The 21,367-nt window shown below is 52.4% G+C and overlaps 1 protein-coding gene and 1 long non-coding RNA gene across 3 annotated transcripts in view; one reads left to right on the top strand and one right to left on the bottom strand.

Annotated features, from left to right (window-relative positions):
• Positions 1-21,367, bottom strand: part of SUFU (SUFU negative regulator of hedgehog signaling) — a 111,850-nt gene that overhangs the window by 6,223 nt on the left and 84,260 nt on the right. For both annotated transcript variants that reach the window (XM_032313866.1, XM_032313867.1), the window contains exons 9-10: positions 9,778-9,912; positions 8,062-8,200 (exon numbers count right to left, since the gene is read on the bottom strand). In XM_032313866.1, the coding sequence (XP_032169757.1) occupies positions 8,062-8,200; positions 9,778-9,912 (274 nt within the window). The remainder of the gene's footprint in view (positions 1-8,061; positions 8,201-9,777; positions 9,913-21,367) is intronic.
• On the top strand, positions 372-13,037 carry LOC116573657. Its single transcript, XR_004278914.1, has 3 exons — positions 372-434; positions 2,181-10,123; positions 10,462-13,037. It is a non-coding gene; the product is annotated as an uncharacterized LOC116573657 (long non-coding RNA).

Genomic DNA, 21,367 nt, shown 5'->3' with positions numbered 1-21,367 from the left:
TCTCCAGGTCACCTCTCAGTTGTCCCACTTCGCTGTTCTAGTCTGACGCCTTGTCACTTCCTGCTTTGAGGCCCGGGATGGCCTGACCCCACTGTTCAGTGAGCACAAGCCCCACCCTCACAGGCCTTCCTCAACCTGATGGGCCATCTTCCCAGCTGGCTCCTCTGCTCAGGCTGGCTCTGCAGAGTCAGGCCAAGCTCACACCAGGCCTGCACCACACCGGACCCAGGCTGAGGATGTCTCTCCTCTTCCCAATCCGACCCTTCCCTCCACTCTTCTCCCTGTGCTGGCCCACGGGGCCTCCTGGCCTCGGCACCAGACCCTTCCAGAGCCCGAGGCTATGGCCCCAGCTGCCTCTGCTTTGCCTCCTCCACCAAACTTTGACTACCCTGGGTGAGGCACAGAGGAAGATGGAGAATGGGGTGAAGACCAAGGTGAGTGACTCCTCTGAGGGAAAACCCTCTAGAAGGATCCAGAAAATACTCCTTAGGTTTCCCCTGGGAGTTGTCCACTCTCGTAAGTGGAGTCTACATATATCTGGAATATAGCCAGCTTGGGAGAGGAAGTGGAATGGCCTGGGAGAGCAGAAGAGCAACAAGTGGGGTTGCTGGGGACCACACAGGGTGGAGGACTCAGAAGGAAGTCGAAGGGGTGGAGGTGGGAGCAACGAATAAGAAGCCTGAGTGAGCCAACCTGAGCGCTCATGTATCTTGTCTCCTTTAGTCTCCTTCCAGATGAGGAAACTGAGGTGCAGACAGGTTGTATAATGTGCCCAGTGTCACACGGCTTGTGAGGAACTGAGATAAGACCATATCCCAGTCCTATCTAGACTCTAAAGTAGCACCTCGCATGTAGCTTCCACCTCCAGGTCTCTTCTCCCCACAGCCCTGATGCCTTTATTCACTCTTCCGCTCATCTGCCCTGATCTACCCAATTCCGGAGCACTCCCCAGGCACCTTGGCTGGGCCCGGCCCTGGGTGGGGCCCCCAGGGACACAGGCATGAAAGCCGTCCATGCTCTACCTGGACACGTACCCTCTCTTGGTTGACAGGGAGCCAAAGGACGTCTCCTTCCCAGGCTGCAAGCCCAGAGCTATTTTGCTGCAAGTCAGCAGCAAAATAACTCTGACTACTGGCCCCCATCTCACCACAGTTTTTTTTTTTTTTTTTTTTTTTTTCTATTTCAGGAGCTCAGGCCTTCAGTGAGGACAGAGACAAGATTTAGACAGGCAAAGTCAGTCCAGGGAATGCCAACCTGAGGTGGCCCCTCCCACCCCCATTCTTCCTCCAAGTGCCCCAAAGTGGCACTGGGTGACCCTTCTTCCGGACTCCAGTGACTCTTGCCCCATCACACCCCAGTCTTCCACTGCCAGAGCCCTGGCTCCTCCTCTTACCCCAGGGATCCCCCTCCAACCCCCCACAGTCCCGTTTCCCTACCAGTTATCACCAGTCTGCTGGAGCAGTACAAAAGTCACATTCATATTTTTGGCATTTCCGGGGCTTGTTGCCATCTCTGCAAATGCTAGCACAAACACAAGCATACCTAAAACCCAATGATATGACAATGGCTCCAGTCTGGGCCAGGCCGCGCTGATTTCTAACCCACAAATAATTTGGAGGGAGGAACTTTCTGCCAGGAAGGTAAATAGGCCTGGGACTGGAGCGCTGGGACTGAGGTGGAGGGGGGGGTTCACAGGGACCATGACCACCCCATGAGACCCCTGAGCGCTGTTTTCCAGCAAGAGGCAAGGTGACCCCACCAAGGCAGAGCTCAGTCCCAAGCCAGTTCCTCCAAAGGAGGTCTGCACTAGGTAGAGAGAGGGTGCCTTATGCCTTATGGCTGTGAGCAGAACTGCCACCAGTGCGTACCATCTGTGTGTGGACTTGTTTTATCCTCAGCTGGGGGAGGGGATGGCAAGACCAGGAAAGGGGACAAACCCTGGTTGCTCCTCAATTTTCACTTTTGGTGACTTGCTGGTTCCCGCTGGAAACTTCACATTATTTTAAAAGAATTAAACAGAGAAAATTATACACAATATCTGCATGATATTAAGGGTGACATTCCCTGCAAAGAAACACGCCAGACTGTCATAGCTCCAGGCATCTAATTTAATTTCCTTTGGGAGTTAAACCTTAGAAGCTTGGATTGAACAAACAGGCCCTGTTCTTTGTGTATTTCAGACCTGGAGCTGAGAATGTTAACAGATCTTATCAACAGGACACTGGAGATAGACAACTGTGACGGGGCAGCTCCTGGGCGCTCTCTCGCGCAACAGACGCGCCGTTGTGATGCAACTGTGGGAAAAGCCGGGGCAGTCTGGGGCTTGAGGCACTGGAAGCTCACTGGGTCCCCAGGGGGCTGCCTGGCTCTGCCACAAATAATAACAGGATGGCTACGATGCCAGTAGTAATGGTGACGCTACTTCCAACAGAAGCAGCAGGAGCCTCCCCCATGCGCTGGGCACTGGGCTAAGGGCTCGAGCCGCACCATTTCACTGAGCCCTCCCGGCGGACCTGCCGAGGAGGTAGCTATCACTTCCATTTTTCAGACGGCAGGTGGTGTGAGGAGACAAGGCTCCTGGACTTTAAAACAGTGATCTGACCTCACTGCGGCAGAGGATTTTCCTGGGGTTTGGGGTAAACGCCCCAATTCTAGAAGCCTTGTATACTCAGGGCTAACTCTTCTCTCTCCTCTGATGAGGGTGGTGAAGGTGACTTTGGCTTCTACCAATGGCCTGGAAGACCAGTCATCCCAACTCCAACCAGCCACCCAACTCCTCAAGACAAACAATGCCTCTCAGCTTAAGAGCGCTGGAACCCTGAGCACCACAGACGCCCAGCTGCTCAAAAACCAAGCTGGCCAGTTGGAAAGGAAGGCAAACCATGCCCAAAGATGGTGTCCCAGTGGGAAGAGTGAGACAAATTTCCGGGCGAGCTTAGTGGATGCATACATAAGGCAACAGTTACTCCAGCCCAGAAAACAGCAATAGAAATAACAGTAATAATACGGAAAATGACAAAAGCACTCAGTAATGTCTGCATTTACCAAGAGTTGGGCATAAAACACTTCTGTTTGTGCACAAACAGTCCTTGGAGGGAGGAGGCTCTCCTGTGAGCAGCAAACTCCGCTGGGAAGCTTCTGACACTATGGAGATGCCATCCAGACCTTCCGAATGGGAATACCCTGGCAAGGCTAAGTCATCTGCATTTCTGAGGCACCCAGCAGATCATGGGATGGGGAATACTCAGGCTCACACAGTGGGAGTGGGTTTGGGCACAGGCGTAACCAACGGGGCTGAGTTGGGGGCAGCAGCTTTGCCATCATCTACTTGGCCAAGCAGGGGTACAATGGACCTCTGCTCTCCACCCCCAACCTCTACTCTTGGTCAGAGAGAAGGCTTGGAATCAGACCAGGAGCCTTCTCCAAGGTGCTCATACCCGGTGTCTCAGGAACAGCCTGGTTGATTGGTGATGAGGGAGTGTTGGCAACAAGCTCCCAATTCCCCAGGCCCCAGCAAGTTCCAGAAGGAACCCAAAAAGTGATCTTTAGTGGTGCCTGCCCTGGGCAGGCCCTGCTGTGCAGTGGGCAGGAGCCCAGCTGCTGCAGATCTGATTCCAGCATCTGTGGTTGGTGCTATTTCTGAGTCTGTAAACAGCACTGACAATGCCTACTCCTTCCCTCCATACGACAATCCACACTTTGTCCAGGGCCCTGTTTGCTCTTCGTGTTGACATGTTGTTCTTGCTTCCCGACAAGTCTGCCTTTCCTTTTCCTTCTCCTTCCTTCTTTCAGAGGCGGAAATGTGTTGTTTACAAGGTAGGGCCTTCCAAGGAGCTGCTCAGTGCCCATGATGGCCAAGGAGGAGGCAGGACAAGGATGCAGTCTGGATCTGTGTCCCACCACCCCCCCCCCCCGACTCCAAATGGCCAGACGAAAGCCAGAAAACAGTTTGGAGACCAACCCCCCACCCCAGGCTTGGGGACAGAGGTGTGTGTGGCACATGCTCATTTCCTGTTCTTGGTGGATGGTGAGAAGTCAGCTTTGGTGGCTAGAAGCAGGCTCAGACTCCTCCTGCTCTGGTTGCTGGCTGTGGCTGGCGAGGGCACAGTGGGCCATCACAGTCTTCTCCCCAGACACAGCGGGGGCTTTTAAACCCTAACTAGGGGTACCCTCGGACAATGAGGTCCCATGACAGCCTAAGCAAAGGTCTCCAGGGAGAACAGGTTGTGGCCAGCTTCCCCAGTGGAAGGAGAAGCAGGAGAGCACTGAAGAGGAACCGCTCAGGGCCTGGGCCTGGGACTGCCAAGTGTCTTGCACACAACATCCAAATGGGTGGACGGGGACAGGAGAAGGCGGGGACGTGTCCAGAGGACAGTGGTGAGTCAGCCACTGGGCTAGGACGAGAGCCCAGAAGTGATTCCGAAACTTGGCCTGGAGTGGTGAGTCCACTCAGGACAGCAGCTGGGCATCTTCTCCGAGCCCGAAGCCTCCCATCGGGGCTGGGTGGGGAAAGGCTGGGGGTGGAGGGCGCCACCTGGGCGAGCTGTCAGACACCACACAGCTGAGAAAGCATTACAGAGCTTAGAAAAATAGTCTCATATTCGGGCGATGTGACCCTCACGTGACCTCTGGGGCCGATTTCTCCCACTTCAGATCAACCCAGGCTGGGGATGGAGGAACGACTCAGCTCTGGGCCGGGCTCCTGCTCAGAAGACTAACAGCTCAGTGTTGACAGACTCAAGGGAGAGAGGCTTGTTAAAGCTACTGGGATGTGGAATGCTGGGGGAAGGTGTGCAAGAGAGGACGCTGGCAGGCCTCCCCCAGGAGCTGAAGACCATCGTGTAAAGCTCCGGAGTTGGCTGGCAGGCTTTACCATCTCCACGAGGATGAAAATAGCAGATGGGAGGGCAGATGGAGTCAAGGTGTTGACCTCCGGAAACTGCGAAGCCTATAGAATTAGAGCAGGATTCCTGCCTCTCCAGCTCCTCCAGGAAGCAGGGAGTGTCCACTGAGCTTGCCCTGGGGTTGCAGCCCGCCCTGCCTTTCTGTGTGCTGGGGCCTGGGTTTCCCTGGGGCTGGAGAGAAGGGGGGAAGGGAGGAGCAGCACCAAGAGAAGGTGGGTGTGGAGTGGGGCCACTCCACACCCTCCAGTGAGGTCCCAGATTCCCTCACCTTCTGCCGTTTTCTCTCAGCCTCTCCTCTGTCACTCTTCTCTCATGCAGGGTGTCTCTGCCGTGCCTTTTCCCCAAGAGATAACAGGCCCAGGCTGGTAGCCAGAACAAGGTGCCAAGGCTGGGAGCGAGGGCTTCCAAAGCCGTTGAGGCTGATGTAAGAAAGTCATCCCAGCCCCTCCCCATTCAGCGGGGATCAACAGGGAGCGTTCAAGTAGCAGCCAAGCAAACATAAGTCTGGAGCTCTTCACGTTCTTGGGCCTGCTGTATTCAGCTCCTTCCTACTCCTCTGTTCCCCTCAGGCCTGGTACCCAGGGCCCAGGGAGACACCCCTGATCCTGGGAGTATAAGCAAGAGATTCCTGAGGGGGTGGAGGGGAGGTCAGTCCCCTCCATGTTGGGGTACTCCTGGGGGCCCGGGGCCCTTGTTCCAGTGGAGTGGCCCCTCCTTGGTACGTCCAGGCCTCCAAGATGTCCTGCAGACTCCTGGGAGACAAGTAGCCCCAGAGGGAGCCTTAGAGGCCCACAAGTAATTACAAGCCCAGGTTCCCACAAGCTATAGGGAGCTGCCTCTGACCACAGTGGCAAGACCCTAAAGGGGAAGGCGGGCTGGCAGTCAGAAGCAGAAAGTGCTGAGTGCTTTGGAGGCAGGGAGGAGGGCTGCTCTGAGTGTTGGCTGAGGACTGGATGGGGGCAGAGGCAGAGGGTTTCCCAGGGCTCCTTGGAAAGGGCCTGAGAAACCCCTCAGTGAGAGAGGGTGCATGCTTGGGGGAGCGGGGCCCCAGCCAGCCTTCCTGGGAGCTCCCCTGTGAGCTGGCCCGTGGTGGACCACACTAATGAGCCCATAACACAGGCCTTTGATTAAGCAGCTCCCAGCACAGCAACTTTATTGAAACAGCCGAGGCCTGAGGCTGGTTCCCACCGCTTTGGTTCCCTGGGCAACAGCGCATGGGAGGGGCCCTGCCCAGGGCTTCAGGAGCCCGAGGGGCTGCCCAAGGGTGAGAGGAGTGGGCCTGGGAGCACAACGCCAGTGGCCTGGGATAAGGGGTTCTGGGACTGGGGTTGGATTCAGAACTCTGGGGGCATGGAGGGACAACGTGACATCTGCCGAGACTTCTGGGGGCCAGGGCTCCTGGGCTTCTGAGAATGGAGTTGGTGACCACCCCTGCCTCAGGGCAGGAAGGAATTCCAAGGATGGCAAGACTCCAGGGACAGGCTCAGAGGTGAAGATGTAAGATGTAATGGGGGAGGGGGGAGTTTCTTCTTGAGTTTGGGGAGACCCTGGTCCCTATTTTCCCAGGAACATGGGCCAGAATCTTCAGTACACATTTCTGTGTATCTGAGGACATGCTATCTGAGGACACTTCTGAGACCTGTGAGCATAGTCACCTACTAGGAATGATGACCTGGGAACTCTACTCTCAGGGGATGCTGGATTCTCCCGCTGGGTCCCCACTTCCCCCTTCTTTACCAGCTCTCCCCAGGTAAGAGGCAGCCCTCCTCCCCTCCACAGAAGCAGCCTGGCCTTCCTGGGACATGGCTGGGGCGGGTGGGGAGGCCTTTTCCACTTGCGCGGGGCTAGTTTCGAATGCTATGCTTCAGAGCTTTTGCTACAGTAACTACCAAGCCCACATGGACAGAAATCTAATGTTACCAAGTGGGACTTTTAAAATGTATTTATAACTTTATGGTTCAAAGTAATTTTGTTATGAAACAATGTAATAACAGTGGAAAAAGGCAAGATAATTTATGGAACACAATATTGCTAAAGCACTAGCTTTCTACCTCGCTTAGTCTGAGGAGTTTGGTTGGTGTCCTTTGTTTGCTGTTTGTTTTAATTAAGGGTTAGTATTTTGGGGGGGAGGGGGGAAGAGGCCTGAAGGAGGAGTAATTCAGCTGCAAGCTCTCTCTCTCTCTCTCTCTCTCTCTCTCTCTCTCTCTCACACACACACACACACACACACACACACACACGCCCACATTACCAGTAAGTATGTTTCACAGGCCCCCCACACTAGGCTAAACCCACAAACCAGCAGAATTCCCTTCCCCTCTACTATAACCTCCCCTCCACCACACCACAAACAAGCACAGCCAATTTCTGGATTAGGGTCAGATCCCCTTTCTTGATAACTCCTGAGAGAGAGAAGGTAGAGTGCTTTCCTCTCATACCCCCAACAAACAAAGAAGAAAGGATGTTATTCCCCTAATATGTCTGAGAGCACACCGGACCAGCCAAATCCCCGTTAGAGCCCTGGGACAGCGTGGGGGCTGGGGAGGAGGCCCATGACTCTCAGGCCCCAGCACCCTGCCTGGCAGCAGCTCTGGAGCTGTGCTCCAGCCAGAAGAGCCAAGGAAGGACAAAGTGTTCTGGACAAGCCAGCAGGTTTCTGTGCCGAAAAGCTGGCCATTAGGAGGAATAGGAGAGCCATTAGATGCAGGGAGTGGGGAGGCTCTGTCTGCTGAGGCCTGCCCATCCCCTAATCCGGGCCCACACACCCATTTTCTAGGAATTCTGGTGGGATTTCCACAGAGCACTTGAGACTGGCTTTCATCCTTCCTCCTCTCCCATTTCACCGTCAGGTGTCCTGGCCTTTGGTTCACCCAGGGTGCGGAAAGTCTCACATCTTTCAAATCTGGATTTCCCTGGCAAACCAATGGCCAGGGCCTAGACCGTTATCCCTGGTGTCTCGGGTGATGGGGTGGGGGTTGGCCAGGAAGTGCTCCTAGAGCCGATGGGACAGGCAGCAGCAGCCACACTCCACACGGCTTCCCACTACCAGCCCCTCTGGAAGGGAGCCACCGAGAGCTGCCAAGGGAGGAGAGGGAGGAGGCGGGTGCGGGAAGAGCCCACGGAAAGAAGGTAGGGAGAAGAAAATGAGCCTTCTCACTTGTAACCAGGGTCCATGGGCTGCGTAAGGGTGCTCCTCAGTGGCAAAGGCGCCTTCCACTCCCGTGGAAACGAATGTGATGGCCATGTCACCTGTGATACTTTTATATGTAAAGTGCCGTCCATGCAGGAGCCTGCCCCTGGGGGTGGGAACACAGAGACTGTGAGCAGCAGGCCTGGCCAAGGGACAGGGTGTCTGGCAAATGCCCTCCTGCCTGCCCACCTGCCCACCAACAGGGGCCTGTAACTGGACATGCTCACTTCAGCACCTTCCCAGAGAAGCCTCGCCCGAGTTCACTACTGCCCCTGCTCCGAAGCGCTCAAGGCCAGCAGAGACATCAGATCAGCATTCAGGGGGCCTGTGGGAGGAGCGGAGGACACCTCCTGTGTCCCGGTGAGGAAACTGAGGCCAGAGAGGGCAGTTAGCAATGGGCACAAGGTCACCCTCACAACTAAAAGTGGGGTCATATCCCCTCTGTTTTGAGGGCAGCGGTGAAGTAGCATCTAAACAAATTCGCCAAGCCCCTGGGAGGACGGCATAGTGCCTTCCCAGCACAACCCCTGTGTCCGCGCCAGTCTTCCACCTGCTCATGGGCTCTCTCACAAGGTCAAAATGGATAGCTCCAAGGCCACAAGCCCACCTCAAGACAGACAAATAAATAATAATAATAGCAGTAGCAGTAATAATAATAATAGTAATAGTAATAGTAATAAAGGCTGACTCCAAATGGGGACACTCTGAGGGAGCCAAAAGAAGTGACTGTTAATCCCCAGTCTGGAAATACACCTGGGGGAAGGGCAGGCAGGGACAACCTGTGAGGCAGAGATGCACGTCAGCAAAGGAAGCCCAGCCTGCCCTTGGCTTTCCCAGGCTGCCTCAGATTAACCCTTCACCAGTCAAATGGTCCTGAGCTTGAGCCAGAGAGGGAGCTGGGGAGGAGATGGCTGGGGTCCTGGTGGGGGGGCCTTCCCTGCTTCCATTCATTCTGACCACTTACTATCTTTGCCCTGCTGCCCAGGGTGCCTGGCCAGTGCTGGTTAGCATCCAAACTCCTTCCTCAGGCTCTGAGGACCATGGGGAGGGACCTAACCAGGGCAACCCCCTTCTTCCTTGTCACTGTCATCTGGGTTTAGAGTTATTCTGGTCACCTCCCTGCTATAAAAGTGAGGGTGGAAACCCCAAGGGCTCTGCAAGAAGCCAGCGGAGCAGACTCGGCCCAGGGCAACGTCCCCAAGCGGAGTGGGAATTCTGGCCACAGGGCTAGGATTCTGGCACTGCAGCCAGCAGCAGAAAGGACACAGCTGGGCTTCTCGGTCCCTCCAGGAGTCTGTTGTGCTGGCTGTGGAGTTTGGAGAATGGAGTGTTTTGCACGGGAAAAGCAACGAGTAAAGAAAATAAGAGTCCAACCCACCAGAGCTGCTGCCCTGCCCCACAGTGTGACCGACTCCAGCCTTGTGGGATGGCGGGGGCATCCGAGTTTGTCCGCTCTCCTAAGGGAGCGGCACCAAGGTCACCTCTCTGGACACACAAGTGTTCCTCAGCTCAGTGGGGGCTATAGGCTGGCTCGAGTCCACAGGATCCCCCCACAGGCCTAAGACAGAACTGCCTGACAGGCTCTCCTCTGGGGGTGGGGGGCAGACTCCACCCAGGTGTGGGGGAGAAGGCAAGCAGAGGCCTGTGGCTCCCTGAGGACAAGCTGTGTGCCGTGGGGCTCACCTTAGGCAGAGGGGAATGAGAGCCCCTGACTCCTGGTTGAATTTCAGATGCACACTCTCGAGCTGTCGTGTGCGGATGAGCTCGTGGGGAACGATGGCCGTGGAGCTGTCGCTTTCCAGGCTGTCTTTGCGGCTCCTGCAAGGCAAGCAGAGGAAGAGGTTCAGCACAAGATCAACACCATGGGGAGGAGCAAGATGGGAGTCTATCAGGCTGAGCTCCTGAATAACAACAGTGATGGTGATGGAGGACAGTGACAACAGCAGTCACCGTCTGCTGTGTGCTTGCCGAACGCCAGCTGCTGTGCAAAGCTCTTCTCATGGACCACTCCTCTCCACAGCCCCATGAGGTGGGTACTACTGTTACATCCCTTTTATGGATAGGAATTGGGGATCAGAAAGGTTAAGTGACTTGCCCAGGTCACCCTGTGGGGAGTATGGAGCTAGGATCTGGTTGCAGTTAGATCGGGTGCTAAAGCCTCATCTTTGGCCAACACACTACATGAAAGCTTATGTCACAGTGGCTTGGTCTTCCCTGCACAACAGCAAGAGCATCATAGAGCCCTTCTCCCCCTGCCCAGGAGCCCTGGTTCCCAAGTTCCCCAAAGCTTGAGTGCTAGAGTAGCAGGAGGTGCAGCTCCAAGAGCTTCCTTCCAGCTGACCCTGAAAAGGCTGTGACTTTCCACAGGTTCCGAGCAGGCACGATCCCGCTAATGGCCAGGAGCTGCGGTGACATACACAGCCTCCATCTGACCAGGACATGATACAATCCTCAGGGAGCGGGTGGAAACCAGACTCTCAGGAGTCAGACTAGTGGGCCCGGCTGGGCAGCAGAATCAGGCCACCATCCTGCTGGGTTTTGAGGCCCCAGGAGCCGTGTACCAGATTCCTCCCGACTATGGCCTTGGCCACAGTGTGCTGTCACTGCTGCCTCATGCTCCCTCCTGTCCTGCTTCCCACCAACAGCTCATCCCACAACTGGGCCATCGGGTCCCTTTGCAATCTAAGATAGGCTCTTTCAAATTCAGCTGCCCCCACTGACAGCCTCTCAAATCAGCCTCAGCCGGAAATGAGTGTTACCCACTGATCCTATTCAAAAGGCCGGATCCTGGTTTGGGCTGTGAATCTCAGAACAATTCCCCAAATGTCCATCAAAATACTGGACGAGAAGCTCTAGTTATTTATCATTCAAGGGGCAGGAGCCATCTAGGATGTCTAGGCCCACAGTCAGCCAGCCAATGAGGGGCAGGTCCAACCCCCTCACATGCTGGGGGGCTGAGCACTGGGGCCTGTGGCTAAGGGAGGCACCCCATCAGGCAGAGAACCTCCCTGGAGGGAGAGTGTGAGGTCAGCAGGCAAAAGGATGGTGGGTGGCATCGGACAGCCCAGGGCCCTCCCAAGGCAGTGGTTTATAAAAGCCCCAGAGCTAATGGGGACCATTCCCACAGCTGTGTGGATCTAGCCCCAGATATAACGGCTCTTTCACAAAGTAGTCTCTTCCTCTGGTTTGCCAAAGCGAATTCTGAAACTGCCCTGGCTTCTCCTTTGACAAACCCTTTCACAAGACCTGAGAAGGAGACCAATGCTATGGCCCAGACAGTCATGGAAGTTCAAGACTGCAAGGAAACTCTGAGGTGGTTTAGTCTACTTCTTCCTTTTGCAAAATAGAGACCGTAACGAGTCCAAGGCCACAGAAGCGGTTTGTGGCAGGCCAGCATGGGAGCCCTGGGACCTCGGACTAGACCTCTTTCCCTCACATGCCGGCTGCTACGTCTCCCTTCTGAGGAGGACAACACCCACCATCATCTCTCCGTGGGGGCCCTCAGGGCCCAGGCAAGAGCAGAACTTAGAAGAGTTCTGAGTTCTACTCTGCTCCAGAGCAAGGAGCCCACATACTCTCTGGCTGAGTCCCAAGCATGTTCTATGATCAATCCTTCTCTCACAGATGAGAAAATGGAGGCTCTGAGAGGTGAGGTGACAAGACTGAGCTCACAGTGAGTTTAAGGGGAAGAGCCAGGGTGTGATTCTCACAGTTGCCTCCCCGTGCCATCTCCGACCACTGGCCCCGCACACAGACCTACCACCATGTGCCCAAAAGGGGCCGAAGCCTGGCTGCTGGGCGGGGCCTCGGAACCCGTGGGGCCCACGGGAGGATCAGGATCGCTGCTTCTCTGGCACAAGCAAAAATGCTGATGAATAGCAACTGGGGTGGGGGCAGGGGGCTGGGAGAGAAGAATCAACAGCACACAGGGCTAGAGACATCTCACGCTGGAGGGAAAAATAAATTGTTGAAAGTCAGCTAAAGTCACCTTGGTAACTGCTACAACACACTCACCCAGAACGAGGACATCAAACCCAACTGCAAACAGCTTTAAAGAAATGGAAAAGAACTTAATCATCTGAAGAATTAATGTGACAAGTGCCCACATTTACACCTCCCACCAACCTTCAATCATTTGAAAACGCACTTTAATCTTTTAAGAGAAAAAAAAATTGCAAAATGCTAGATCTGCAATCCTGGAGCTTGGGTATTTCCGGCATGCTGCTTCAATGGAAACGCGGCCGTTCCACACACACACACACACACACACACACACAGGAGCCCAGCTTTCTGCTGATTTGTTTTTTCTGGACATCGATGCAGAAGCATGAATTATTTGTGTGGGCTGGGCGAGGTATTAAATCTGCAGCCGACACAGGTTTGCAATGTTTTGCATGGTTGTCAGCTTAATCTTAGTCATAAAAAAATAAGTACTGTGCTCGCCAGCATGGCCTAATTTTTCAGTTGGGCTGTTTTCTCTCTGAGTTCCCAGTGGAGGAGAAGGCAGAGCTTCAGGGGGCTGGAAGGGAGAAGGGCTCCCAGGGAAGCACACCCTACACCCCCTGGGGACTGCTAGGGATATGGGCCCAGGGGAGGGAGGATGAGTCACCACTCCAGGTGGCAGAATGGCTAACACATAGGTTCTGGGTTCGACTTTTCACTCCTGAGCTCCTGCTCAGGCAAATGACTTACCCACTCTCTAAGCATCAGTATCCTCTTGATGGGGAAAGATAATAATACCCTTTCGTTATAAGGATTAAATAAGATGACCCACAGGAAGCATTTAATGGTGCCTGGGGATGTAGTAGGTGTTCAAAATACATCTGGAATGCATTAACAGGATGTCAGGTGACCGTCTCTAGAAATCTGTCTGCTCTTCCTATAAGAACGCTGATAGCTTAGGGACACCTTAGTGGGCTCAGTGGCTAAAGCCTCTGCCTTCAGCTCAGGTCATAGTCCCAGGGTCCTGGGATCAAGCCCTGTATTGGGCTCTCTGCTCAGCAGGGAGCCTGCTTCCTCCTCTCTCTCTGCCTGCTTCTATGCCTACTTGTGACCTCCGTCAAACAAATAAATAAATAAAATATAATAAAATAAAAGAATGCCGATAGCTTAATGGGGAATTATCTGTCTTTACCAACTGCCTCTGGCCAAGTCAGTCCCCACTTCTGAGTCTTTGCCCTGAGCTCGGGAGACAGGACTTCTGAGATGGGGCTTGAAGGACTCCTGACTCCTTGAACAGATCCTAAGGGCCCTGGTGAACCACTGGGCCTCTGGGAAGGCACCTCTACAGGCCAACAAAAACCCGTGAGGCTTTTGTTCTGCTGAGGGAGGTGCTGCAGGGCCGTCTTCCCTCTTCAGAGCACAGTAGTCTTCCTGCAATTCTCATCTTCCGAACCTCAGGCTGCCCAGAAGTGTTTTAATCCCTCCTCCTGTGACAGCCTTTCAAATCCCCGAGGCTGCTCTCACAGACCACCACCAGTTTCTCATTTCCAGTATTTGTGGCTCCAAATTTGAACTATATTCTTGAGACACAGTTCTGAAATCTTCTAGCCATCCAAGTCACGTGCGCTTGCATTTACTCTAGCTTGTCAAAGCCAGAGTGTCACGTCCAGAAGTCAATGTCGCGTGTGGAAATAAATCCAGCTTGTGGTCTAACCAGTGTAGATCAAAGAGGGACTATGAGCTTTCTTATTTGGGAAACTTTATTTCTATTAAAACTGTCATCAAATTGTCTATTCTTTGAAACCCCGTCATACTACCAGCTCTTACAGCACACCCTCTGCCAACCGCAGCTCCCTTAGGCTCTCTCCCATGGCCTGCGCTTGGACTTCTTCTCCCCATCTTGTATGTACTGGGGATTAGCTGGTGCTAAGAGGCCAACTCTGCATTTCCTGGCTACTGTTTCAGGCGCTCCAGGTATTTCTGAAAGCTGACTCTGGCATCCTTCATATTGGCGTTCCCCCCTGACTTCATATCCCGGACAGAAGTGTTAAGCTCACCATCAATGTCCTCATCCCAGGCTTTGATTAAACTGTGAACAGGGTAGGGCCAAGCAGACAGGCTGACAGACTGACATCATTGCTCTTTGGGTATGTTCATCCAACCAATTACAAATCAACCCGACCAGCCCATCACCAAGCCCCTTCGCCTTCCTGGATGCTCTGTGGACATTTCTCTGTCTTGCCAACAGTGATGTCAGAAGACATTCTGAAAATGTCTTGCTAAACCCTAAAGAAGGTCTATAGCACTTCCTTTGTCTACCACGTTGAAATAGGTAACTGTTTCTTCTTTGTTTTTTAAGGTAAATTTTTAAAAAAAAGTTTTCATTTATTCATTTACATAACCGCTACACCCAACGTGGGACTCGAACTCACAGTCCAAGATTAAAAGTCCCATGCCCTTCCAACTAAGCCAGCTAGGCAACCTGGTAACTATTTCTAAAAATAGATGAGAATGGTCTGGCAGGTCTGACTCTTCATGAATCCACACTGACTCTCAGGGCTCGCTGTTCCTCTTCAAAGAGCATTCACAGCCTACCTATTGAATAGTCTAGTCCAGAATTTTCCCTGAGAGTTGACACTATGCGCACTAGTTTGGAGTGCGCGAGATGCTTTTTGCATTTTGAAACTTCGGAGTGCTTTCAGTCTGCCAACACCTCTCTCTTACTCCCTTGAAGATTACGGACACAGCTTCATAAATCTCATTTGCCAATTCGCCCAGTGTTCTGGGGCACAAGACATATGGGCCAGGAAGCCTGAAATCACGGCTTCAGTCTTCTCATGGATGCCTAGATGACTCTAACTACTCTGATAACCATTCTTTTTGAAATGGAAGCATAACAGAACTTGGGTAAATCCTGCTTTCTCTCTGCCATTGATTAAAGTTACTCTGTCCAAACAATAGGGCCTACACTTCCTTCTTCTGGTTGTTTCAAAGAGAAGTATAAAAAATAAAGTCCTTTTTGCTAGTCATAGCACTTTTTTGCAAAAGACTCAGTTCTTCTTGAGTTTCAGCTTTTCTTGACACTGTTCCTTAATAATCTGTGCTGGTAATACATACTTCTCCTTCCATATTTTGTTCAAATTCTTCAAGAAATCTGAGTTATGTAAAGGATTCTCTACATACCTATCCTGGTCCCTGGAGGTATAACACATCGTTCTAGTTTCCAGGGGACTGGTCACAATATGTTGTTAAGAGGTGCCGGGCGCCTGGGTGGCTCAGTGGGTTAAGCCTCGGCCTTCTGCTCAGGTCAAGATCTCAGGGTCCTGGGATTGAGCCCCGCATCGGGCTCTCTGCTCAGCAGGGAGCCTGCTTCCTCCTCTCTCTCTGCCTGCTTCTCTGCCTGCTTGTGATCTCTCTCTGTCAAATAAATAAATAAAATCTTTAAAAAAAAAGAGGTGCCTTTTACTGAATGCAGACTCTGGGCCCAGCTTCTCGGCTAAACCCTTTCAGTACTCTGCTTCCTTTCTTTCATTTTCGTGGCTACTCCTTCAAGAGGTATTACTTTCCCCATTTTATAGATGAAGAAACTGAAACTCAGAGACTTAAATAACTAGCCCAAAGTTACACAGTGAACGAATAAAGGACTGAGACGAAATCCCCAGGTCTTCCTGACGCCAAACTAAAACAACCACAATGTTTCTCCTTAAGAACCTCCCAACCCTCTGAGTGGGCTTTCCTTCTAGGGTTTCAAGGCTATGAAGACACACTGATTTTTTTTTTTTCCCTGAATTCTTAAAAACAAAACAAAACAAAACAGAGGCTTCCTAGAAGTCAAGGCAGGACTTCCCAAAGGGTATTTGATGGAATTTTAATTTAAGGGAAGCTTCTAGAAAGGCAGATGGGGCAAGGGCTGGATGTAACACACTGTGTCTCAGATGAAAGACTAAAATGTTGTCATTTTGAGGACTGAGGAGGACAGGAGAGGCCAAACTAGCAGTTTCATTCTATGTGAGCCAGCACCTCCTAATCTTAGCCAAAGAACCACCTTTTCCCTTAACACCCAATGAAACCCCCTTAAAGCCTGCGGGGACCCTCCATCTGGAGATGACAGGGCACAGGGTTTTCCTTCCTGATCTCACTCTGCCCAAGGTGCTTTCTTCCAGCACCCTGCCACTTCCACTCCATGTCCAGTCTGCCTCCATGGCTGGATAAGTGCCCCTTGTTGGCCCCTTTACGCCCAAACAGAAGCTCTCAGGAGGCCTGTCAGGTGGTCACAGCTGCTAATCCTCAGCTCCTCACTCAGTGCCAGGGCAGGGGAAGCATCTCTGCATGACCCGGGCGGCCTGGGTGCTAATTCTGTTATTTCCAGTCGGAGCTGGTTATTCTCTCCTTTCACTGGGTGGGCTGAGCTGTAACCGCTCCTACGACATCACTTCTTGGACTTTGATTAACAATTCTTTTTAAAGTTTAAAGAGTCACAGGGTCTTCTGACCCTGCTCTTCAGAGACAACCACTCTCATCTCTGTTAGTGGACTCTTTTGGTATTTTCTCCAGACTGACTGACTTCCTTCCTTCCTTCCTAAGATTTATTTGTCAGAGAGTGAGCGAGCACAAGCAGGGGGAGTGGCAGACAGAGGGAGAAGCAGGCTCTCCATTGAGCAGGGGGCCCAATGTGGGGCTCAATCCTGGGACCTTGGGATCATGACCTGAGCTGAAGGCAGACGCTTAACCCACTGAGCCACCCAGGTGCCCCTCCAGACTTCTAACACACTTCACTTCGACTACCCCATTTCCCCCTCTCTGGCTTCACCTACTGACTTCCTACAAAGGAATATGAGGTCTTAACTCTTGTCTGTCCCACCCACCCTCCTCTTCCCAGGAGAACGGCATCCCAAGTTTGTCTGGATCAGCATCAAGTGCCTACACTATTGTATGAAACCAGTGCTATCTACAACTGAGGCATGTACTATACCATCATGTATACTTTCAGAAAATTATACTTTACTTTTCTGGCACAGTTTTTTATTTTCCTTGGGTTTAATAACAGTCTTGGTTTTCTACGTGTTTATCCCTAATTCAATCCTAAACTAACTACCAATGGTCTACAGATTTCCCCAAGATACTCAAATTCATCAGGGATTTATCAATTTTATCTTTTTCCAAGCCCTCCCTTCAGAGACCCGTCTGAACTGGCTGCCTTCTATTCTTGCTGCTTGCCATCACCTGGTGATTCCCCTGACCCCTTTCCCATGCTGGACCCCATTTCCTGTCCCCTGCGTATCTTCCTCACTCATTCTGGTGGAGTATATCCTCCAACAGATTTCACCATATTTGGGGACACGCTTTTCTTAGCCAAACAGTGCCCACGGACCTGCCACCCTCATGGGTTTCGCGCCAAACTGAAACACCAGCTCTCCTCTGTACAGTGGTGTGCAAACTTCCAGGGCCTACTTTCCAGTTATCTTTTCCTACGGATTGGCACGAAGCCCCTCCACATGTATCCTCTTTCACAGGCAGTCGCCAGTGGTGGAGAGGGCTGGATCAAACAGTCCAAGGTTCGAATCCTGACCCTGACGCTTATTCCCAGCTTACTGACCGGAGGTAAGTCGTATCATCTGTCTAAGCCTCTGTGTTCTGATTTGTAAAATGGGGACAACAGCAGCTCACACCACAGAGCCCAGCATGTTGCAATCCTCAATAAAAACGGCCTGCTCAGCCATGAGACCCTGTCTGGCCCAGGAGTCTTCCTAAAGTGGGAACAGTGAGGAGTGGATTATGGGATGGCTTAGATGCACACCTCGGTAATTCAGGAATCGATCTAAATCTTTCCCTTTATTTCTTCTTTACCACCTGTCTATGTAACACATTCTATATTTACACTTCCCACTGCATAAGGTGACTTTTTACATATCCTAAAACACTCTCTCCTTCCAGTGTCAAGATAGGTTCCTGATTTTCTAGCACTGTATGGTTTACAGTACATAGCCCTGTTCGCTCTGCCCACATTTTACAGACTGACAGAACTGTGTGCATGTTTCCTCACCACCTGGGGCTCTTTAGGTTGAAAAGCCTTCATTTTTCTATCTTAGCCCAAGGGTATTTATTGGTCATGTTCTATCAATGGCAGCAGGCATGGAGAGGAAAGGAGCTGGACCACCAAGACTCCTTTTAGCCACAGTCCCAGTCCTGTGACAGGGGTGACATCTGCACTGACCACACGACTTGGGGCCTCCTCCTTGGGGATGCCTGGGAGCAGGAACCAGGGCACCAGGGTTGGCAACTGCTCAACAGCAACCTGGGTTTGACCTGCTGAGCCAGCCCAACCTCTGGCTTCTGCCTCTTGGCTGGGAGATTATTCCTTTTGCTTTCAGATTGCTGACAAAAGCTCTGAACTTTGCAGAGAAAGAGCCACTTGAAGGTCCCCCTTCGGGGCAGGATTGGGATGGGGTAGAGGTGTGGGATGGGGGTTAAGCCCCAGGTCCACAACTACTCCTAAACACAAGGTTGTAACCTGGTAAACACCCACAAGTGAAGAATACATACGGTAATTTTGTTGACAGCGCCCTGAAGACGGGCTGTGAGGATGGACAGTGGGGCAGCACGTGGCCAGGGACAAGAGAAGGAGTGAAACTGGCGAGATGATGAGAGGGCGCCTTCGTCAACCAGAGGAGTTAACTCCGGCCCCAGCCCAGCCCTCTGCCTTGGGTGGGAGATGGAGAGGCCGGCTTTCCTGAGCCCACTCTCCCCAGAGCACTTGGCTTTCTGTTTTCTGAGACACTGAGTCATTTCCTCTCTCCAGCTCTCACCTTTGAGCCTTCCTTTTCCCTTCCCTGGAGAAGTGACTCACTGCTCAAGTGTTAGGTGACACTGAGGATCAAAGATGGGAGATAAAAACGCTTCTGACTGTGTGACTCTGAAGAAGGGGGCTGCCCTGTGGACTGAGGATTCAACACGCTGGCCATGAACCCTAAGGCTATGGTGTAAACCGTGGCCTCGGCTCCATCTCTCTGGGGAAGTGGAGCAGAGAAAGGAGTTCAAGCAGAAATGTACCTGTGCCTGGTTTGCTGTGACGCGCCTCATTCTGCCCTTTCCATTGTGTTCTCTGTGAGAAAGGCACCCAAAGGCAGGCGCTCAGCGGGCCATGTATGAATCCTAGAGGCCTGGGCCCTTCCTCCTGTTAGCCCTGCGGGACCTGGCCGGGGCCCTGAGAGCACGACTGTCTCCTTCTGGATCTTCTCTTCATGAAAACAATGTACTTCCCCAGCGTGGGAGTGGTGAGGGAAGCTGGTGTGACAGGTGCAGGCTCTGGGCTGGCCATGGCCTGATGCACTAGAAACTTGGAGCAGGGTCACCCCTGACTGCCCTGTGTGCGAGCCGTGAGTGCCAGCGGCCCAGCTGTCTTCCCAGATGGAAACTCACCTCCCTTCACTCAGTTCACTGGGTGCAATCTAGATATTTTCTTCCTCTAATTAAGAAGGGCCTCACAGGGTGAGTGAAAGAAAACACAGGTTTCTCTAAAGGATGACTCCCTGGCCAGGTTATAAGCTATTCAAGATGGGAGCAGAGGGAGCAAAGTCACCCCATCCAAAAGGCAAACAGATGGGAGCAGAGACACTCCTAAAAGTGGAGAGAAATATATGTGCAAGCATGTGTGTGTGCTGGGGGGGAGGTTTATGCAGTGGAGAAAGTCACAACCAGGGAATTCAAACTATAAAACCTTAATTCTTCAGGAAATTAAGGCAAAAAGGCAAAAAACAAAACAAAACAAAACAAAGAAACAAACAAACCAAAAAAAACGCCTTAAAAGCTGCTGGCATGATTCCCATGAAGACTGAGAAACTTGGCTCAGAAATGATGGTTAGTTTGCTTTATAAAGGTGTCTCAACTCCAAAGCACTTTTCTCACAGTTGGGGACCTTACCCTGCCAACACGCCTGTGCACACGCACTCACGAGCGCTGCCTCTCTCTGGGAGGCTGTGTGGCCCAGAGACCTTCGTAAAAGTCCTCCAGCCTCAGGCAGGGAGACCCCGGCAGAGTGAGAAGGAGGGCCTGGATCACTGCCTCAGGTCCCCTGCTTCGGAGCAGAAGCTGATGGAAATGCAAAATCCCCACCCAATACACCTGACCACAGGCATCCCCCAAGTCCCAAAGCCAAAGTCTGTAGAACAGTCCAGTTGACCTCAGACAGAGAAGATGTCCGGGGCCTTTCCCTTCTCAGGTCCCTACCGATGTTGGCAGGCACAGTCTCAAGCCAGGCTGTCCTCAGTGACAGAAAGGAGTGGCTTCCCATGCTTCCCAAACTCACCCGGGCAGGCAGTGGGAAGGGAGGTGCCAGCAAGCTGAAGGAGGCTTTTCTCAACGGATCATCTTGGGAAAAGCCAGATAAAAATTTCATGGCTGGAATGCAAGGGTTGTGAAACTCTGAAAGAAGCCCCCAAAAGGGCCAAGGACTCTCCTTCTGGGAAGGCAGGGGGAGGAGGACTAACGAGGGCAAGTGGGAGAGGAGCAGGTTACCCAGAGGGGCCTGCCTTTCTGGGAAGCAGGAAGTGAGGCCTCAAGAAAGAAAGAAAGAAATCCCCTAGCCCTGACGTGGGGACAGAAATAGGGTTGTTTTGTTTCTGAACATGAAGAAAACAAGGCTTTGTGTCAGAAAGGAATTCTGGTATAAATGAGCCAATTATGATACAGCTCGTTATCTCTGGGATTTGGAAGCACCACCGCTGACCCCATGTCTTCCCTAGAGTTAAGTCCGCATCGTAAGCTTCTACCATGGGGCTTAGCCTTGTTTTCAGTGTCACGTGAAAGGTTCCTATTCCTACGCCAACTGGAGGGATGAGGCCCACCAATGAGATCACTACCACCTCAGAGACATAGCCTTGTGTGTCCCTCATGGGGTCCCTGAGAATGGGGTAAGAAAGGTCACACTAGGTAAGACTGGCCTCTCTATACTTCAGTCTCCTCATCTGTAAAAGGGGACAGTAAGATTATCTACTTCCCAGAGTGATTGTGAGAATGAATGAAGGTCATGCGGTGTAAAGCACTTGGAATGTTACTTGGCCCATGGTCGTCACCATGTAAGTGTTAGCTACTAGCAGGCTATGAAAACAGCAAGTGCTTGACCCCTGCCCCTGGCCCCTGCAAGTAGGCCACAGCCCAGCTGCTAATGCCCCAGCCCCATCGGCCCTTCCGAACCACAGCTTCCTCAGACCATTCCCAGAGCCATGTGGAACCAGCGTGCCCCAGCCGAGAAAGCCTGACTGAAGGAAGCTCAGACGCACACACAGGAAGGCCCACGCTGGCTGCTCCCCCACAGGGAGAGGAACAAACATTG

Source organism: Mustela erminea, chromosome 14, assembly GCF_009829155.1.
Source record: "Mustela erminea isolate mMusErm1 chromosome 14, mMusErm1.Pri, whole genome shotgun sequence".
NCBI lineage: Eukaryota > Metazoa > Chordata > Mammalia > Carnivora > Mustelidae > Mustela > Mustela erminea.
Note: the sequence above shows the minus strand (reverse complement) of the source record. Positions and strands in the feature narration are given on the sequence as shown.